Genomic DNA, 19,394 nt, shown 5'->3' on the forward strand with positions numbered 1-19,394 from the left:
CGTCACCCTGCTGCTGTTGGACGTTGACCTGCTTATCTTCCATCTCCTGTAGCGACTGAAGAGCCTTGAGCAGTTGAACGGCTTGCTGTGTTTCGTCCACCTCATCATTGTAGGGGGCAGCATAGGCCAGGCCTGCAAAGGCACACACCAGGAGCACAGCAAAGAGAGACTTGTTCATTTTCTTAAATGGTTTGGAGTTGTTTGAGTAACTTTGGAGAGTTGATCTTCACCAGTTGTTGCTTAATGTGGCATGAGCTGGTCCCCTGCTTTTATAGTCAGCTCCCTAGTGCATGTGTATAGGCTGGTGGTGCAATTGTCTAGCAACAGAAGCCTCCCCTGCAGACAGTGTAAGTAGCTAGGAGGTCACTGTCTATAGTAACAACTTTCAATCTCCACAGAGATGGGCAAACACATTGCAGTATAGGAACTGCATGCATGTGCACATTGCAGTATAGGAACTGCATGCATGCACAGTGCAGTATAGGAACTGCATGCATGCACATTGCAGTATAGGAACTGCATGCATGCACATTGCAGTATAGGAACTGCATGCATGCACATTGCAGTATAGGAACTGCATGCATGCACATTGCAGTATAGGAACTGCATGCATGCACATTGCAGTATAGGAACTGCATGCATGCACATTGCAGTATAGGAACTGCATGCATGCACATTGCAGTATAGGAACTGCATGCAAACACATTGCAATATTTTTGTTATAATAACATTCAAGAGACTTTAAATAATTAATTGTCTAAAATACAAAACTAGGCTATAATACAAAATAATTATGGTAGAGTTGTTTGCAAACGGTAGCTAAAAACAGTCTTTAAAAATGATGAGACAAAAATAAGTGAGATTTTGTTGCTATATTGTCAGCTATGTACCGAACAATGTCTGAGCAAAGTCCTTGTAGTCGAGAGCTCCCTGTACTGCCCTCCCCCCTGAATCCTTGTACGGCTTCATCCTCTTGACACAGTACTCTGCGTGCTCCCGTGACAAGGCCTGCACATGTAGATGTAGATGGGTACACTGATAAAACCATTCAGCTAAACCACATTCAGCTATAAACACATACACTGAGTCTATGTACAAGCATATGCTTTATACGTACATGTAAATGGAGAAGCTTGCATGGCGTTGCCATTAGCATTACAATGATGTATTGTTCTCTCACTTGAAACATTTCATCCTTGGTGACAAACGGCTTGTCCCCGTCCGATGTGATTGCCCTGAAGGCACTCTCCACCTCCGATAATGATTGGACGTTTTCAGTCTCACGGCTGATCATAAATGACATGTAGTCCTCTAGTGTAATGAATCCATTCCTGTGCAAGAAAGCAGAACACTTGCAATAACACAGCACAAGTCCATGCTTTGCATGCAGAGGGGATTCCACTTACATGAACAAACGTTTAAATATGTATAATGACGTACAGTCGCACACAGCGAGGGGGGGAGGGTACCTGTTAGGATCCACTTGGTCGAGAATGGCTTCAAACTCTGGGTCTGTCTCTCTCCCCTCCAGTAACGGGACGTCATAACCCAGCGATCTCAGACAAGACTTGAACTCCTGATGCTCTAGTTTACCACTCCTGTCCTTGTCAAAATGTCTGCGTGGGTGTGAGTGGGTACGTGGGTGTGCGTGGGTGTGAGTGTGGGTGGGTACAGGCAGGAGCTAATATGAACAAGCTATTGAGTCAGCAGAAGTTCATACCGACCATACTACAAGTACATTACACGTATGTATAGCTGTGTACTGTACTGTGACTTACTTGAAACTTGCAGTAAATTCCTTCAGCTGCTCCTCAGACACTCCAATCGTGTTCCTATGGGGACACACAATAAAGATAGTACTTCCTAAATGCATTGTACTAATTAAAGGAAAGCAGTAGCCTTAATGGATGGATTTAGACTAACCACAGAATTTACACAATGGTTGTTAAATAAACTAAAAGTACGTACATGCTCTCAAAGGGTACATGTACATATATAGCTACCAAAACGACCAAAAATTACGTTACGGCTATTCAACTATAACCACTCCCCCCCCAAACATTTAATTAATGGTTCGGGGACTCTTCAGCTGCCATAACTTGAATTCCGTGGATCCAATTTCAATGATAATATAATTTTCTGACAGCTTAAAAGGAGACCTTTCAAATGGCATCATCAAAATTCATATTTAAGTGATAAAAGTATTTGCCAATTTGGCGATACCATGGATTATATATAGCCCATGGTCCAAGGGCGAAAAATGACAAATTAGGGCTCCAACGAACTTTTGGATTGAAACACATTATTTGAAAGGACATTTTTTAAGCTTTCCGAAAATTACAAAATTTTGGATATTCGATCAACGGTACTAAAGTTAATGGCTGTTAAAATAACCCCCCCCCCCCTCCAAATAATAATTATTTTTTAGCTGCCATAACTTGAATTCCGTGGATCCAATTTCAACGATAATATAATTTTCTGAAAACTTAGAAACACACCTTTCAAATGGCATCATCAAATTTCTTATTTAAACGATAAAAGTATTTTCCAATTAGGCGATACCATGGATTATATAGCCCATGGTCCAAGGCCGAAAAATGACAAATTATGGCCCCGACAAACTTTTGGATTGAAACACATCATTTGAAAGGAAATTTTCTAAGCTTTCCGAAAATCACAAAATTTTGGATATTTGATCAACGGTACTCAAGTTAATAGCTGTTGAAAGATATTCAACTACCCTCCATTTAATCAATAGTTCTGTGACTCTTTCAGCAGTGTACCTTGCTTGTATCTGTTGCTCCAGATTGTGTTGCATTCTCATGACCATCTGTCGTAGCTGGTCCCACTGCTGTGCCAAGCTCACCGGACTGTGCTCAGTGTATCTGTGAGGGTGTGGGCGTGATGAGGCGTGTGTGTGTGTGTGTGTGTGTGTGTGTGTGTGTGTGTGTGTGTGTGTGTGTGTGTGTGTGTGTGTGTGTGTGTGCTAACACTTACCTGTTATCAAAGATGAGTGCCTCTTCAATATTTGCTCCCAATTCCTCCACTTTCCTCAGAGAACCTTTCCTAGCAGTCACCTCCGACGACTTTCCCTTTACTGCCTCCAGCTGTTCCTCCAACGTACCAGTGCCTTGCATCAGGAACGTCCTGTGTGTGTGTGTGTGGGGGGGGGGTAAATATCTTGTATTTTGTGCCGTGAAAGTACAGAGTTATGTAATACAAACATGATGGACGTCATCCAAGATGATCTATACCTGACGTCGGTCAGCCAAGAGTGGAAAGTGTTGGCGTGTTGTGCAAACGTCTTCCTCAGTTCATCGTTTCTCTCCTGTCTCTTAGCCTCTTTGAGCAGTGCCATCTCTCTCTCTTTGACCAACTTCTGTACCTTCTGCCAACCTTCCTCTAGCGTGTCCAGCGTGAACCAGGTGTACCTGGAGGAGGGGGTGGGGTGGGTGTGGTGTGGGCTGGGAAAGGAAGTGTGACTAATTATAACAGAGGAACTCCTAGCAAACGAACATACGCTGTACACGTTATTAAACAATAAGTAGGTTTCAAAGTAGCTCAGTACTAGTGTTAGTGGGTGAGGTGATTCAAAGATGAGCACTTACGGGTTGCTTGTGACATTGTATGATTTTATCTGTCGGTCGAGTGCGCCTAGTTGTTTGAAATCGGAACGGACTGTGGCCAGGGAGGATTGGAATTGAGTATGAGACTCCCGCAAACTCTGCAGAGACAAACACAAACTGACATTTCCTGACAAAATACAACAGACGTTTCCTACATAACTTTGCAATGTGCATGCATGCAGTTCCTATACTGCACTGTGTTTGCCCATCTTCGTGGAGATTGAAAGTTGTTACTAGACAGTGACCTCTTAGCTACTTACACTGTCTGCAGGGGAGGCTTCTGTTGCTAGACAAGTGCACCACCAGCCTATACACATGCACTAGGGAGCTGACTATAAAAGCAGGGGACCAGCTCATGCCACATTAAGCAACAACTGGTGAAGATCAACTCTCCAAAGTTACTCCAACAACTCCAAACCATTTAAGAAAATGAACAAGTCTCTCTTTGCTGTGCTCCTGGTGTGTGCCTTTGCAGGCCTGGCCTATGCTGACTCCCCCAGTTCGGCAGGTCCTCCCTCAGCGGGTTACCTCAACAATAACGAGGTGGACGAAGCACAGAAAGTCATACAACTGGTCAAGGCTCTCCAGTCGCTACAAGAGATGGAAGAGGCCAACGTCCAACAGCAGCAAGGTGGCGGCAGAAGGAATACAGCCAAGTCTCAATGGGGCCCTTTTGGTCGCAAATAAGAAGTCACAAAAGAGCTTCGAATATCAGAACAGTTGAGATGTAGATATAAGCAATGGCGGACAAATTAGAGTAGCATATAAAACATTGAAATGTTGTAAAATCTGTGAATTGGATATAGTTTGGTTTACCTTAATTTCTTCCACGGAGGTACAGCGCACGGACTCTGTGAGGTCCTCCTCTGCATCCTCCAGTAAACTGTTAAAAGAGGAGGCCTTCTTTGCAAACTGTAGATACAGGTCTTCAAGCTAGAGGTGGGGATATAGGTGCATATACAGGGAAGCAGTGCATGAGGATACTGTATAGATACAGGTCTTCAAGCTAGAGGTGAGTATAGGTGCATATACAGGGAAGCAGTGCATGAGGATACTGTATAGATACAGGTCTTCAAGCTAGAGGTGGGTATAGGTGCATATACAGGGAAGCAGTGCATGAGGATACTGTGTAGATACAGATCTTCAAGCTAGAGGTGAGTATAGGTGCATATACAGGGAAGCAGTGCATGAGGATACTGTATAATAAGACTAATATTACTGGCTCCTTTTTTTATTTATTTTTTTATTTAATGCATCAATGCATTCATACAGAGAAGGACATAAAATAGCTTATTATATAGCTAATGGTAATATCAACCTAAAAACAGAGCAACAAGACATAACAACATAACAAAAATGAATGCATGTATAGGGAAGAGTGCATGAGGATACCTTATAATAAGACTGGCTCCTTGCATGTATAGGGAGCAATGCATGAGGATAATGTAGTAGCTAGTACACTTAGTCTCATCGTAGCTCTACACTATATACTGGCAGCTATTAATACGGTGCTTGTATATACTATGTACAACCATATACCTTCTTGAACTGCTCCAGTGACCTCTGCAGTCTGGCCCTGTGCCCCTCACTGTCCTTCTTAAGCTTCTCCCACCTACACAGTAGTGAGGGCCAGTCACTCAGTTACAGTATGACATAATATTAGTACACACAGGCAATACTCCATGCACAAGTGGACAATACAAGTATTTGTATAATTAGAGTACAGATATACATGTATCCAACTGCATCATCAGACACTAATTCCTTACTTGGCCATGACGGTGGAGTGCCTCTCTTTGATCTGCCTCTCCTGTGGGTGACCACCCCCCACCAGCTTGTCCTTGAGGCTCGTCAGACCCCCCACACCCTCACCCTCAAACGATGACAGTCCACTCTCAAATGTCTCCTGTGAATAAACACAGCAACACCATAACGACACTAGCATGAGAGCTACTTGTATATAATTATAAGCATAATTTTCAGAGGATTATTATTTTAGACATAAGTAGCTCACGTGTTTAACAAGTAGAGCTTGTACAGAAATAATGTCCTTGCCAAGATCATCGGACTTCACTTGACCTTCCTTGCTCTCTGTGGAAATTCATAAATGAAAACTACACTAGAATACTAGAGTATCGTCAAGTCTACCAACGAAACAGCACACATTAAATTGACCATAATTATAACTATATGATACATAATTATACTAAGTCATCACTACAGTGAAATTCTGTCTACAGCAACTGCAACAAATATAATTATTACTGTAACATAACATACTTATCCACGAGTCGACGAGGTCTGCCTTCCACGTGAACTGTAAGTACTCTGATGATGCGTTGAGCTTCTTCCTGCGAGTGGCAGTAGCAGTCTCCAGGTCTGAGAGCTTCCTCTTGAGCCCAGACAGTCGCTGGGTGATGCTCTTGCTCTGATAGTTGCCCTGGAAACATTATAATTATGTACACTGTACTCTTCCTTAGAAGCTCTGATTTCCAACAGAAACGTATCACATGATATCAGAGATGATTTAGTTCCTACACTATAAACAGACTATCAAGGTACTGCTCCTATAGTGCACTGCATGTGACTACTCCCCTCGTACTAACCTCTGAGATGAGGTTCTCCCCGGTTGCCTCCGTCTCCCTCACTCTCCCTCTGTGCACAGCTACGTCTGATTCAAACGCCTCGTGCTTCTTCAGAAGGCCCTGATAGGAGAGGGAAGAGACAACAGTGAACAATAGCCACTCTCAATTTACAAGCAAGTTCTTTACGTATGAGGCCTAACCAATAGTGTACTAGCTGTGCGCAGACATAATTATTCCTGGATAGTCTAATCAGAGAGGTTGTGTACATAGCTAGCAAATAGTCATGAAGGCAGCTAGAGGACTTGTGGTTAGTACCTGAACAGCTGCAAGAGTGTCCCCGCTGTCTTCGTTGGACACGAGGACCGTCTTCTCGTTAAGCCACGCCTCCTCTTCGTCAAGGCTCACACAAAATTGCTGATACAGCAAAGCTTCCTCAAGCTTTCTCTTCCTATTGTTCGATGCTTCGACCAAGCTCTCCCAGACTCCCTCGAACTGAGCACACCTCTCTTGTATAGCCGCACTGCTGGCATGAGGACTCTCTCTGGTCAGCTTCTTGCCGAGAGAGAGGAGTGATTCTTTGCAGGACTTGTGAGTGGAAAGTTGGGCCTGGAACTGTTGGTGGCTCTTCTGTAACTTCTGCACACTCAGCAGATCTCGGCCGAAATTGTCTCCACCCAGCAGCAAGTTTTTCTCCCTGAAAACAGCAAAGTCATTAGATATCACATTGTGTATAAGGAAGGTCTGTACATGTAGTAACGAACTACACGTATACAGCAAGTTAAATTGTACGTTCTATAGTTGAATTTAGATACACCTTACTCCCTGCTATCGACTGTTCTTCCTGTTTATAACACTACGCGTACAGTACATACAATACAATACAGTGGCTTGTCTCACCTGATCCAGGTTTCCTCCTCGTCCAAATCACGATAGAACTGCTGCAGACCCAGGGAGGACTCTAGTCTAGCTCGCCTCTGACTAGCCAGCTCTTGTAGACTGTAGACAGACAGAACCATGCAAAGAGTATCAACATGCTACCACAAATACCTTAATGGGTGCATATTGCTGTATTATAGCTACTATTGATGGCACAAATGAAACATACACACACCATGGCCATGCTACTATGTACCATAAAATCATACATGTACATTCATGCATTGATTGTATAATTACTGTATGTCAACCATGGATGAAATTCGGAACATTTTGCCCATATTTAGTGTGTCCCTTACTTGCTTACAGTACTGCCCTCATGTTACACCCACCTCTCATATCTGTCATTGATGTGTCCTTGTTTCTCTTGAATGCTCTCTGCATCAAAGTGCTGCTCCCTCACAAACTTGTCAGCTTGTCTGTTCAGGTCGGCTATCCGATCCTACACACACACACAGCATGGCAGTAATTCATGTGAATAATGAAGTATAATTATTATTTTAATACCGGACACTAACATTGGCCTGAGATAAGTAACTCCTGGCAGCTTCATTTTATACTGCCATGCGTGCATGATAACTAAAGCACCTTGTGGGCGGTAATATCGTTGTCTGTCAGCTGATGCTTCTTGATGAGGTTCTGCACTCCCGACAAATCTCTGCCAAAATCTTCAGACGAGAGCTGCGCCTCAACCTGCACATGAGTGTCACATGACATGCGTTACTATATAACTGTTTGCTATACGTACTCCTGAGAGCCAGAAATCAAGATCCTTAGTGGCCTCGTTGAACAGCTGTTGCTGATTGGCCTCGCGAAGTTTATGAGTTTTCTCGTGAATTTTCTCTAGTAGCCCCTCCCACTGCTGTTGCAAGGCTTCCACATAACCTTTGACCTCTGCTTCGTGCCCAATACACTCGTTGTTATCATTGAGAGCTGTGAAATAAATACAACATTATGTTATGAATAACACGCACTAGTGAGATGTGAGAGTCTATATATACGAACCTTGACCCATCGCCACGGTTGAGAATATCCTGTCCTTGTTAGCGATCACCTCAGCCTCGAATGCTTGGTGCTTCTGCAGCTTGCCCTGTTAGGTACAGAGTGGTCTATCATAATCATATACAAGAGATCGAGTGTTTACTACTACAGTGGCAAATGGCACTGGAAAATAGAATTACATACATTGCAAGTGTGTATGCAGGCTAGAGCTACAGAGGCAGGCCAATGGTGTTTTGATTACGTTGATTATGTAGAATACTTTAGACACAGCAGCTAGGGGCTAGAGATACAGAAGATGGCAGTACTACTGTACAGCTACACAGGACAAGGTTGTCATACAATGATCAGGGTACAGTACAGCACTGCTAGAGCTAGCAGTCCTTACCGGCAAGTTGGTGGGGTCTTTGTACGAATCATCGCAAGCTGTCTGCATCTTCTCGCTCATCCACGCCTGTCCCTCGTCTGTCTCCCTCTTAAAGTGTTGCAGGCTTCGAGACTGACCTAGCTTGTTCCTCCACACTAACATGGCCGATTTGAGCTTGGACCAATGTGCTAGGATACTCGCTCGTCTCTCGGCAACCTCCACGGCCGCATAGTGACGGCTTTGAATGAGGCGATCAGCAAAACTCTGCAGTCCACTGATCTTCTCCTCCTGTACAACACAACACAGTGTAAATACTTTAAATGGAGTACCAATTATGTTGGAGAAAAGGCTACACTGCATATAAGCTTCAATCAGGTAGGTGGGCATCACTGTCTTAGCCTACATGTAGGTGTTTCGTTACATATGTTACTTGAAGCCTACTAGTACATACAGAAATCTGTTATGTAGAACAGTAATCACACAGCAAGTGTACCTGAGCTTGCAGAGCTTTGTCAAAGTCCTCGTACTTCTTGATGAGTGCCTCGACAGCATCCAGTGAGTTACCGAGGTCTTCGTTGGAGAGGAAAGTCTCCTTCTTGCCCATCCAACTCTCTGCTTGCTCTGCCTCGTGATAGAACATCTGCAGGTCCCGGCACTGATCCAGCAGCTGCTTACGTGATGCCCATGCCCTGAGGGTGGTGGGGGGGGGGGCAATACTCAGTACAGTGGACATAATATTATTATACGTACATTAGGATTATACATGTAGGCTCCAAATTAATTACAATAGCTACATTTTAGCTAAAATGCTTTTAATGGTGTGAGGCCATACATGTACGTACATGTAGCACTTACACTATAATTTATGCATATGTACAGGCTGTGTTCTAATTAACTGACTTACTTTTCTAGTGAAGCTCGTTCTTGTTTGAGTGATTTAATCTTATCTCCAATCTCCGAGGATGCAAAGTGTTGTTTGGCTAACAGTTGTCCTCCGAATGAGTCAAAGGCAGTAAATGCAGCTTTCCGTGCGTCTATCTCCACTCTCTGCTCCTGGTGCCTCTCCAGCAACAACTCAGCCCCGCCCATATCCTTCGCCAGCTCATCAGAAGAGACTAGGGCATTTGTGGAATGGATCCAGCCGGCCAGAGCACGATAGTCGCCAAGGAAACGCTGGAGGTCGTGAGAGTCCACGAGCTTATTTCGTCTGCCTTCAGACTGCAAGGGAAAAATTGGACCTCCATTATAAACCATGGGGAGCTCAAAATTTAGAGGCCTTCAAATTATTTCAGACCACTTGGGCAAAGAGGTGAATACTAACAATAAACGGATAATTTGGGCCCCAAAATAAGTTAAATCAATTGATCACCTGAGCTTTGAGTGTCCTCCAGGCGTCTTGTATTTCCCTCTCTTTGGCTCTGACCGTCTTCCCAGAGTTGGGTTGAGCTACGACCACACGAGCAGCGTCTTCTCGTAGTACTTTGACCTTGTCCTCCAGAGCAGCGAGGTCTCTCTCTAGTCCCTCGTGCTTCCTCTGTAGAGCCTGTACACTGGCCAGGTCACGCCCATAATCATCGGAGAGGAGGGCAGTGTCCTTCTCATTCATCCAACTCTTAGTCTCGTCAACAGCCCTGGGGGGATAAAGTACATCACGCAGTCAAACCGATGGATAATCCTTGTATTCAGTGGTACTATTATCTACAGTACGTATCTCTAACTGGACTTAATTTGGACAAACTAAAACGTGCATTCTGTAGCTCAACATGCAGTGACACGTTTACATCAGTACATCATAAATCTAGGACTGGCCAAAATCTACTGAAACAAATTTAAGGTACAAGTATTAAAATGAAGCCTTTCGGCAACTTGTAAGCTCCATTTCTTGATTTACATAAATAGAAAGGCTTGTTATGCCGTACCTGATAAAGGTCTGTATCTCATGAGATCCATTGAGAGCTTTCTTCTTCTTCTTAGCCAGTAGAGTGAGGTCCTCCCAGTGTTGGTTGAGGGCCTGTGTAGGAGAGGGGGTGGGAGGGGCTAGTCATACACACTGGGATACAAAATTAATGTATACATAGATTTTACCTATAAATTATATGGGAGATTTGGGTAAGTTACAAATTTCAGGTTAACATTTTTACTTTGAACACACCATCTGAGTGTTGAGAGATACGGTACTACACTAGACACTGGCTCCTAAGCAACTGATCTCAATGCTAATTGGTCTCTACGTACGTAAATACCGTTTATACCAATAACAGTAGACTACTACAATGTGATGTAGTGATACAACACTCACGTCAGTCTGGAGCTGTATCTCTCCACTGTCCGTGTGTCCCTCGCTGATCATAGCCTCAGCCAGATCATTGATACCGTCCAGTCGAGCTTTGTTCACCGCAATGTCCGTCTGGAAATCCTCAAACTTCTTCTTTAGTGCCTCCACATGCTCGATATCTTTACCAAGCTCATCCGTACTAGCCAGAGCCTCTCTCTCAGTTATCCAATGCTCTAATTCGTTTATATCTCGCGTGAGGTGGAACTTTTTCTTTGACTCTTCAAGACCTTGTTTTCTGTCTTTAACCAGTTGCTGTAGTCGGTTGTATTTGCTTTTAATGGAGACCTGTTTTGATTGGACCGTGTCTTGTTGTCCGCTAATGTTCAGCGTGAGATTGTGGGCGGAGTCTTGTGAGGAGATGGAGGTGAGAGAGGAAGTGGTGAGTGTGTCCGAGGGAGAGGAAGTGGGTGTGGCTATCTTACGGACATACGCAGCTGGGACAAATCCTTGTTTGCCATTTAATTCCACCTTCCACCAATCCTATACACAATTAAGCAAACGATGATCGTACAGTATTATTACATAATTATATACGTACATTAAGTGTGTACTTAACTTCGAGTGAAAGCTGTACACACTTACTTTAGAACATTTCCTAAGAACAGTATGTACAGTATCTACATACAATTACTGTATTCCTAACTAGACCCCCCCTCACACACACAACCATCTCGCTGCCCACCTTGTTGGACGAGCTAACGAGATTGAGAGCATCTCCTTTCTTCATGGTCATCTCTCTGGCAGTCTTGCCCTTGTAACTATAGAGTGCCTTCACTGTCGGCTTCTTGGGTGTGGGGGACTGGACCACCACAGCTGCCGTAGTGCCCTAGGGGTACAACAGCGGAGGACATGAAAGATAATAATTTAGCAAATATTGAAGTTATTATTTTCGTGGCTGCAATAGGCCATATACTGGACATCTCCAATGTACTGTATGCACGTGTGTGAGACTAGGTACTCACCTTGCAGTTTGCAGACTGGCCCTCCAGACTAGAGATGGTGGAACTGTAGGCCTCAATGTCATTGATCACTAGCTCGTGCTTCTTCAGTAGAGCCTGAACAAGAAGCAATAAACCGCGATAATATGAAAACTTGCTCAGAAACTTGCCACACACCCACGCACACACACACACCACCACACACCCCCGGCCTGCCCACACCACACACCACACACCTGGGCACTATCCTCGTCCTTCCCAAAATCAACACTTGACACAACCGGCTCTTTCTCTTTCATCCAGGACTCTGCCTCCTGAGCATCACTAAAGTACTGCTGTGCCTTGAGGGCATCCTCCAGTGCTTGTTGTCGTAGCTGGCTCAACTCCTTCAGTCTCGTCCAAACAGAGTTGAGACTGGAGATCTTTATCTTAATATCCGGGGCACCGTAGTGACCCTGTGTGGTCATGGCTTCCCCAGTGGAGGAGACACTATTGATACGAGCCTCGTGACTGGAGATCTCAGTCTGTACACAGAGAGAGAGGATGAAGTAACAGAAAGTGCACACTACAATAAATATTCTAGAGGAAAGAGGAAATGAACGGTACACACACACAAGGAGTCAACAACATCTATACATGTGAAGCTAACTGGCCTTGGTCTACATGCAGTGGAAGAATTCTTAAATATTGCTTTCACAGTGTACAGTACATTGGTGAATATATTTTATTGGTAGTGATGAAGTACATACACGTACGGTAAGTGTCTGATGTTTCTTGAGGAGGTTCTGCACACCAGTCAAATCCTTCCCTACATTGACATTGACACCATGTTAGCATCACATGAAGTACAGTGTGTATAGGGACCACCACCCCCTAGCCAAGCCACACCCACTCACCAGTGTTTGAGGAGGCGGCGACGGGTTTCCTCTCTTTGATCCATGCTTCCTCATCCTCCACATCACGAAAGAACTGCTGCAGCTGTTGTGATGCCTCCAGTCGACACTTCTGTTGCGATAGAGGGTCCTGAGGAGGGAGGAGGGAGGGGGGGGGGGTACATGATGGGCCTTGGTAGAAAATATGAGCCCAACAGCAATTGCAAATTTACATTGTAAACACATAATTGATGGGCCTTTCAAAGAGCTACTAAATGCATCCTTCAAAATTTAAATTTGACAATCCCAACTAAACTTATCGGCCATCAAAGATACACTGTACATAGCTCTAGAAACAGGCTATTTCGGAAGGCTATAGCTTTCAAGATTTGGGCCAGAAAACAATCGCTAATTTACTGATTACGTATGTACGGCTGTAAATACAAAGAATACATGTACTATTACTAATTGTAGTTGCTTAGTTACTTGTAGTCCATCGTATCGTGCCACTAGCTCCAGCTGCCTCTCCTGGATACTGGCAGAATCAAAATGCCCGCTCTCTTCGAATGCTTCCACTTGACTCGAGAGACTGTCTATCTGGTTCTGGTGACCCACAATGTCCATCTCCAGCAAATTCAGTCGCTTCTGAAGTTTCTGAACTCCAGGTAAATCCTGTCAGTGTGCGTGTGTGTGGGGGGGGGGGGGGGGGGGTAAACTGGACTCTGTTATAAACATTTCTAAGTAGCTCAAAAGTATCAAAGTTAGCTAACGCAAAGCTTTTAATTAGGCCCAACAAAAATATTCTATAAGACATCTCTCCTCACCTTGCCGAGGTCATCAGAACTCAGCTGTTTCTCCACCTCGTCCAACCAGAGATCAACGTCCTTCACAGCACGATAGAACTGTTGCTGTTCACTTGCCTCCTTCAGTTTACGTCCCTTGTCAGTCGAGCGCTTCTCAAGCTCCGCCCACAACACTCGTAACTCCTCCAAACGTGACAGAATAGCCTCGGATGCAAAATGCTCTCCTGCGATAAGCTCCTCCCCCAGTTCTATGGCTGCTTCCACTCTTCCTTTGTTGGCCTGCAATTCGGATTCGAAATCTTGCTGATGCTGCAACTTTGCCTCGAGATTGGTGGGGTCTTTGTACGATTCGTCGCTAGCAATCTTGGTTTTCTCTGCCACCCAGTTCTGTGTTTCCCCCGTATCCCTGAGGAACTGCTGTAGACTGTGAGACTGTTCCAGTCGTCCCCTCCGTGCCTCAGCGTGGGCCTTGAGCTCACCTCTGTGTCTCATCACCTGGGAGACGGAGGGAGTGGCAGTACCTTGCTAGCATGCACTACTGTAGTTAGCAGATAATTTTAATATGAACTACCTATTTAAATATTATTGTACAGTTCAGAATAGTATCGTTGAACCTATTATGCCAGAACAAATTGCGCAGTTTAATTTTCGTAGGTGCTGTACTGAACTGATACGAAAAATTACGAAAATTTTCACGATACGAATACATGTGTAGGGTAAGGATGTGTGTACACTAAGGGAAATGTAAAATGTGGTATATGCTTACTAACCATACGCCCTCTCACCTCCTCTCTCTTGGCATGAGCTTCCATGGTAGCATAGTGTTCAGCTACCACCATACTAGACGCCATCTCATCCAGGGCCTTGAATTTCTCCTCTTGAGCTGACAAGGACTTCTCAAAGTTCTCGTGTTTAGAGATGAGAGCCTCGACAGACTCTAGAGTGTCCCCGATGTCCTCTATAGCAAGGAAGGCCTGTGTGTGTGTGGGGGGGGGGGGTGGTTGTGTGTGATCATAAAATCGTTAAAATTGAATACAAGTTATGGTACATGTATTGATTAAACAGAGGGGTTTCAGTTGAATCTTTCAACGGCTGTAACTTTGGTATTGTTGATCTAATTTCAAAAATGTTATGATTTTCTGAAAGCTTGGAATGAGACCTTTCAAATGGTGTCATCAAAATTCTTATTTGAACGATAAAAGTATTTGCCAATTAGGCGATACCATGAATAATAGCCCATGGTCCAAGGCCGAAAAATGACAAATTATGGCCCCGACGAAATTTTGGATTGAAATACATCATTTGAAAGGAAATTTTCTAAGCTTTCCGAAAATCACAAAATTTTGAAGATTCGATCAACGGTACTAAAGTTAATAGCTGTTGAAATTAACTGCAACCCCCCCCCCTCAATTTAATTATTCTTTTCAGCTGCCATAACTTGAATTCCGTGGATCCAATTTCAACGATAATATAATTTTCTGAAAGCTTAGAAACACACCTTTCAAATAGCATCATCAAAATTCTTATTTGAACGATAAAAGTATTTGCCAATTTGGCGATACCATGAATAATAGCCCATGGTCCAAGGCCGAAAAATGACAAATTATGGCCCCGACGAAATTTTGGATTGAAATACATCATTTGAAAGGAAATTTTCTAAGCTTTCCGAAAATCACAAAATTTTGGATATTTGATCAACGGTACTAAAGTTGATGGCTGTTGAAATAACCCCCCCTCAATTTAATTATTCGTTTAATTAATGGTTCGGGGAGTCTTTCAACAGCCGTATTACTTCACTGAAAGCTTAGAGATACCTTTCAAATGGTATCATCATGTAATGTTCATATTTGGGATATGAAAGAATTTGCCAATTTCGGCCCAATACCTAGTTCATGCTCCAAGGCCGAAAAATGTTTGAGATTTACGTTTAGCTCTATTCTATCAAAACATACCTCTTGTTTGGCTATCCAGTTTTCTGCCTGGTCAGCGTCTCTCATGAATAACTGGAGCTCCATGCACTCGTGAAACTGAGCCTTCCTCTCATCCCACAGAGTCAGCAGAGACGTCTTGTCACTCGTCAATGATTCAAGCTGCAGGGACGGACACATCTCTCAGTACTTCACTCTCACATTATGATATTGATTACATGTATGCACGAACAAGAAATCTCACAATTAGTATTATGCCTTCTGTAATGTCTACCATATTAACTACTCTTTCTTCTGCTCTTAGTAAACCAAACCTTTTCTTTGATTTCCTCTGAAGCAAAGTGCCCTGAGGATATGAGAGTTTGCCCAAACTGAGAGGTGGTTTTGAAGCTCCCTTCTTGAGCATCGATCTCTTCCTTCCTCTCTCTGTGCCTCTGGAGTAGAGCCTCAGCACTGGCCACGTCCTTAGCCAGCTCATCAGCCACGATTAGAGCACTGGTGTCCTTCACCCAGGAGATGAGCTCACTGTGTGTGTAGGGGGGTGGGCGGGCGTGTGTGTGTGTGTGTGTGGGCGTGTGTGGGTGCGGGAGTTGGTACTTGTTCAATGTAATACGTTGATAGACAGCTTACCGACAATCTCCAAGAAACTTCTGGAACTGGAGAGCATCTTCTAGCCTGTTGCCACGTTTGGAAGCCTGCATGTGAGCATTAATATGAACCATACATCATTGCACAAACTGTGTACTATACATAATTATACTGGGAAACCAACGCTGCAACATCTCAACAACCACTTACATGTGACTATTAAAACTGTATCAATACAGTAACATGTGCACACACCTTCCTCTTGATGCCCTCCCATAGTCCCACTATCTCAGCTTGTTTGGCTGCAATCTCATCAGCATTGTCCGGGTGTTTTGATTGAAGCTCCCGGACCTCTTCCCCGAGTACTTTGACCTTGTCTTCTAGAGCAGCGAGGTCTCTCTCTAGTCCCTCGTGCTTCCTCTGTAGAGCCTGTACACTGGCTAGGTCACGCCCATAGTCATCAGAGAGGAGGGCAGTGTCCTTCTCATTCATCCAACTCTTAGTCTCGTTAGCATCTCTATAAAATTAAGTGAGATTAAAGGTCAGAGGGCATTCACAATACAATATACTTACCGGTTGTATTTCTGTATCTCAAAAGCACCAGCTAGCTTTTCCTCTCTGTACTTTGCCAGGGTTCGAAGGTCAGACCACCCCTCATTAACGGACTCTTGTCTGCTCCGGATGAGCTCAGCGTCTGGGTGATGCTCAGTCAGCAGTTTATCTGCCATCTGGTTCACTTGTGCTATGCTAGACTCGTTTGCTTGAACATCTTTCATGAAGTCAGCAAAGTTCTTTTGCAGCATCTCGACATGTTCCAAGTCCTTGCCCACTTCATCTGAGCTGGCCACAGCTTCTCTATCGGATATCCAAGTGGCCACTTCGTCAGCTTTCTGTACAAAATGTTCTCGCTTCAGTGCATCTTGCAAGTTTTGTCGTTTGCCCGTGGATGTGTCAATGAGCTTCTGCCATAACCGCGAGAGGTTGTCCAACTGGGCCTACAAGAAATGATAACAAAAATAAGTAGATTCACTTCCCTGAATGCATCCACCTTCTAATGAATATAGTACATGGGATGCCATACTACAAGAGAGAATAACACATGTAAACGTTCATAAACAGCAACAAAATGTTAGGACATTTACACGCGAATATTATTTTAATAAACTGCTCACCCGTATCTGAGCTGATGCGAAGTGTTGTCGATCGATCATGCCCTTCCCAGTGCTCTTGAGTGTGTGAATGGCGTTGCTATGTGCTGCCAGCTCTGCCTCAAACGTCTGATGCTTTTGAATCTTACCCTGGAGATAAAAACACATCAACAGTGGTGAAGTCACTACTAGGAAACACAGTGACCCAGCTAGCTAGGCTGACTGCAGTCCTGCCACGCCCCCTTATTTCGATTGTTTGCGTACCTGCAAATTTGTGCGATCCTTGTATGAGTCATTGGATACAACATGTATTTTCTCGTTTATCCATGCCTCCAGCTCGCTTGCATCACGCTTGAACTGCTGAAACTTCTTTGCAGCTTCTAGCTTGTCCCTGCGTTGGCGAGCAGCGTCCTTGAAGCCTTGGTACTTTGTCAGCACCTGATCTCTCCTATAGCGCACATCCTCCGGGTTCTTGAGCTTCTGTGGAGGAGCTTTAAGCGCCTTGTCTGCCATTATTAGAGGCCGGAGAGAGCTTGAAATAGCTTGGAAACTTCTCTTTGCAGCAGGCAGCCACGCCCCCAAAACTGCAAACAGTATCCATGTGGTCTGGTGATGAGGACATAAGCCGTTTTTTCTCTATTTTAACGCTAGGTAGAACACTAACTGTTAATGTGCAAGGATTTGCATACAATAATTGAAGAGCAATATTTGTAATGCTAACGCTTGGATCTATAATGCCTATCTCTAGATCTGCTTCTAGAGCGTCTGTGTTTGTGTTGGGAATGTTTACTCGATCTATCTCGACTTCTTGAACGAGATCGATGCCTCCTAGAAGACTTCTCCTCTCTTCCTCTCTGATGACGGTGGCCCCTCTCAGAGCGATGGCTTCGATCTTCTTTTCCTTTATCTCTTCTCTTTTCCCCACCCTCACTTTCATCATCAACCACCATCTTATATTTTTCGCCGCTTGGTTTCTCCCTCTTTGTTGCGACCAGTCCATCGTTTGGTGTGGTACAATCAGGCTCTTCCATTTGCGACATTTTTCGCTTGTGAAGTCCCTTCACTTTAGCCAATGACTGACTGAAGTCGACATGAATTCGGCGATCATCGATAAGTACATTATCCATCTTAAAATACGCTTTCTCGCAATCGTCTTCATTCTCAAACTCAATAAAAGCGTATTGAAGGGAATCTCCTGATTTCTGATCGCAGATCACTTCACAACTGATAATGGCTCCAAAACGTGAGAAAATGATTTCCAAATCTTCCGAAGTGGTAACTGGATTGAGCTTGCACACAAAGAGGACATTCTCCGGTGGCTTTGCATCAGCATCGGGAATGTCTCCCACCATTTCCAGGATTTGAGCGTTTGCCTTTGACTCTCTGTCGGTGATCAGCTGTTTGATTTGATCCTCTGATAATCCTTTATAGTCATCGATGTCTTCCTCAGCTCCGATACGGTTGCTATCGGCGATAACCATCGGTGGACTTGGTGAACGTTCGGGAAGCTTAAAACCTGAATAAACGGATAAATAATCAGAGCAATAATTATGTACGTACTAACAACAAAATAATGTTATAAACACACGGCTACCTGTATGCTCAAAATCAACACATCACAGAGCAGTTACATTCCTCTCTCGTATAACATACTCACCTTCAGGGTCATCAAATGGATCTTCTAGAACGACGGTATGGTAGATCCTGATGTCCTGGTATGGTCGTCCGTCCTGATCACAGTACGCCTCGTTGATCTTCATCAACACATCCTCTCCCTCGGCCACCTCTCCAAACACAGTGTGCACACTATCAAGATAGTCCACACTCTCCCCAAGTGTCAGAAGGAACTGAGATCCGTGGGTCCCACTGCCGTTGTTCACCATCGATAGTGTACCCATCTTCAAGTGTTTTAGACGAGGAATGGCCTCCATTTCAAAGTAGCGATACTGCTCTCCCTTGAGAACTCCCCACACGCTCTCTCCACCTGCACCAGTTCCAGTGGGGTCTCCAGCTTGGGCCAAGAAGCTCCTCTGTACCGTGTGAAAGAGCGAATAGTTGTAGTACTTGAGTTTGCATAGCTTGAGGAAGTTTATGGAGCACTTGGGACGTTCCTCTGTATAGAGATCTACCACAATGTCACCAAGGGAGGTCTCTATCAAAACAGCCATCTTTATTGCGTTGTTTTCTAATTAAAGCCCATTTTAAAAGTTCAAGGGTCAAGTTAGCCTCGACTTCAGACCTTTGTATTGCGGCTTGAGTAGCAGGATAA

General features: G+C 44.2%; 2 protein-coding genes across 2 annotated transcripts; both read right to left on the reverse strand.

The window, feature by feature from the left end:
* Positions 1 to 730: 730 nt before the first annotated feature.
* LOC135342863 (spectrin alpha chain, non-erythrocytic 1-like) lies at positions 731 to 17,718 on the reverse strand. Its single transcript, XM_064539701.1, has 41 exons — positions 17,390 to 17,718; positions 17,150 to 17,275; positions 16,551 to 16,972; positions 16,233 to 16,494; positions 16,020 to 16,084; positions 15,704 to 15,914; positions 15,414 to 15,551; positions 14,247 to 14,435; positions 13,483 to 13,956; positions 13,145 to 13,330; positions 12,683 to 12,809; positions 12,542 to 12,594; positions 12,023 to 12,310; positions 11,811 to 11,903; positions 11,531 to 11,674; positions 10,813 to 11,328; positions 10,433 to 10,524; positions 9,883 to 10,144; positions 9,418 to 9,731; positions 9,007 to 9,202; positions 8,535 to 8,801; positions 8,153 to 8,237; positions 7,896 to 8,080; positions 7,736 to 7,840; positions 7,480 to 7,589; positions 7,109 to 7,207; positions 6,527 to 6,905; positions 6,233 to 6,331; positions 5,907 to 6,066; positions 5,641 to 5,717; positions 5,396 to 5,532; positions 5,166 to 5,238; positions 4,443 to 4,559; positions 3,609 to 3,724; positions 3,255 to 3,431; positions 2,998 to 3,147; positions 2,784 to 2,885; positions 1,779 to 1,832; positions 1,470 to 1,616; positions 1,181 to 1,331; positions 731 to 1,008 (listed from the first exon to the last, which is right to left on the reverse strand). The coding sequence occupies exons 1-41, from the start codon at positions 17,636 to 17,638 to the stop codon at positions 883 to 885; spliced, it is 7,323 nt and encodes a 2,440-aa protein (XP_064395771.1). The 5' UTR covers positions 17,639 to 17,718; the 3' UTR covers positions 731 to 882.
* A 59-nt stretch (positions 17,719 to 17,777) lies between these two features.
* Positions 17,778 to 19,333, reverse strand: LOC135342864 (peptidyl-prolyl cis-trans isomerase-like 4). Its single transcript, XM_064539702.1, has 2 exons — positions 18,783 to 19,333; positions 17,778 to 18,641 (listed from the first exon to the last, which is right to left on the reverse strand). Exons 1-2 carry the CDS (start codon positions 19,291 to 19,293, stop codon positions 17,842 to 17,844), a joined length of 1,311 nt encoding a protein of 436 aa, XP_064395772.1. The 5' UTR covers positions 19,294 to 19,333; the 3' UTR covers positions 17,778 to 17,841.
* Positions 19,334 to 19,394: the final 61 nt, after the last annotated feature.

This window comes from Halichondria panicea, chromosome 10, assembly GCF_963675165.1.
Source record: "Halichondria panicea chromosome 10, odHalPani1.1, whole genome shotgun sequence".
Taxonomy (NCBI): Eukaryota; Metazoa; Porifera; class Demospongiae; order Suberitida; family Halichondriidae; genus Halichondria; species Halichondria panicea.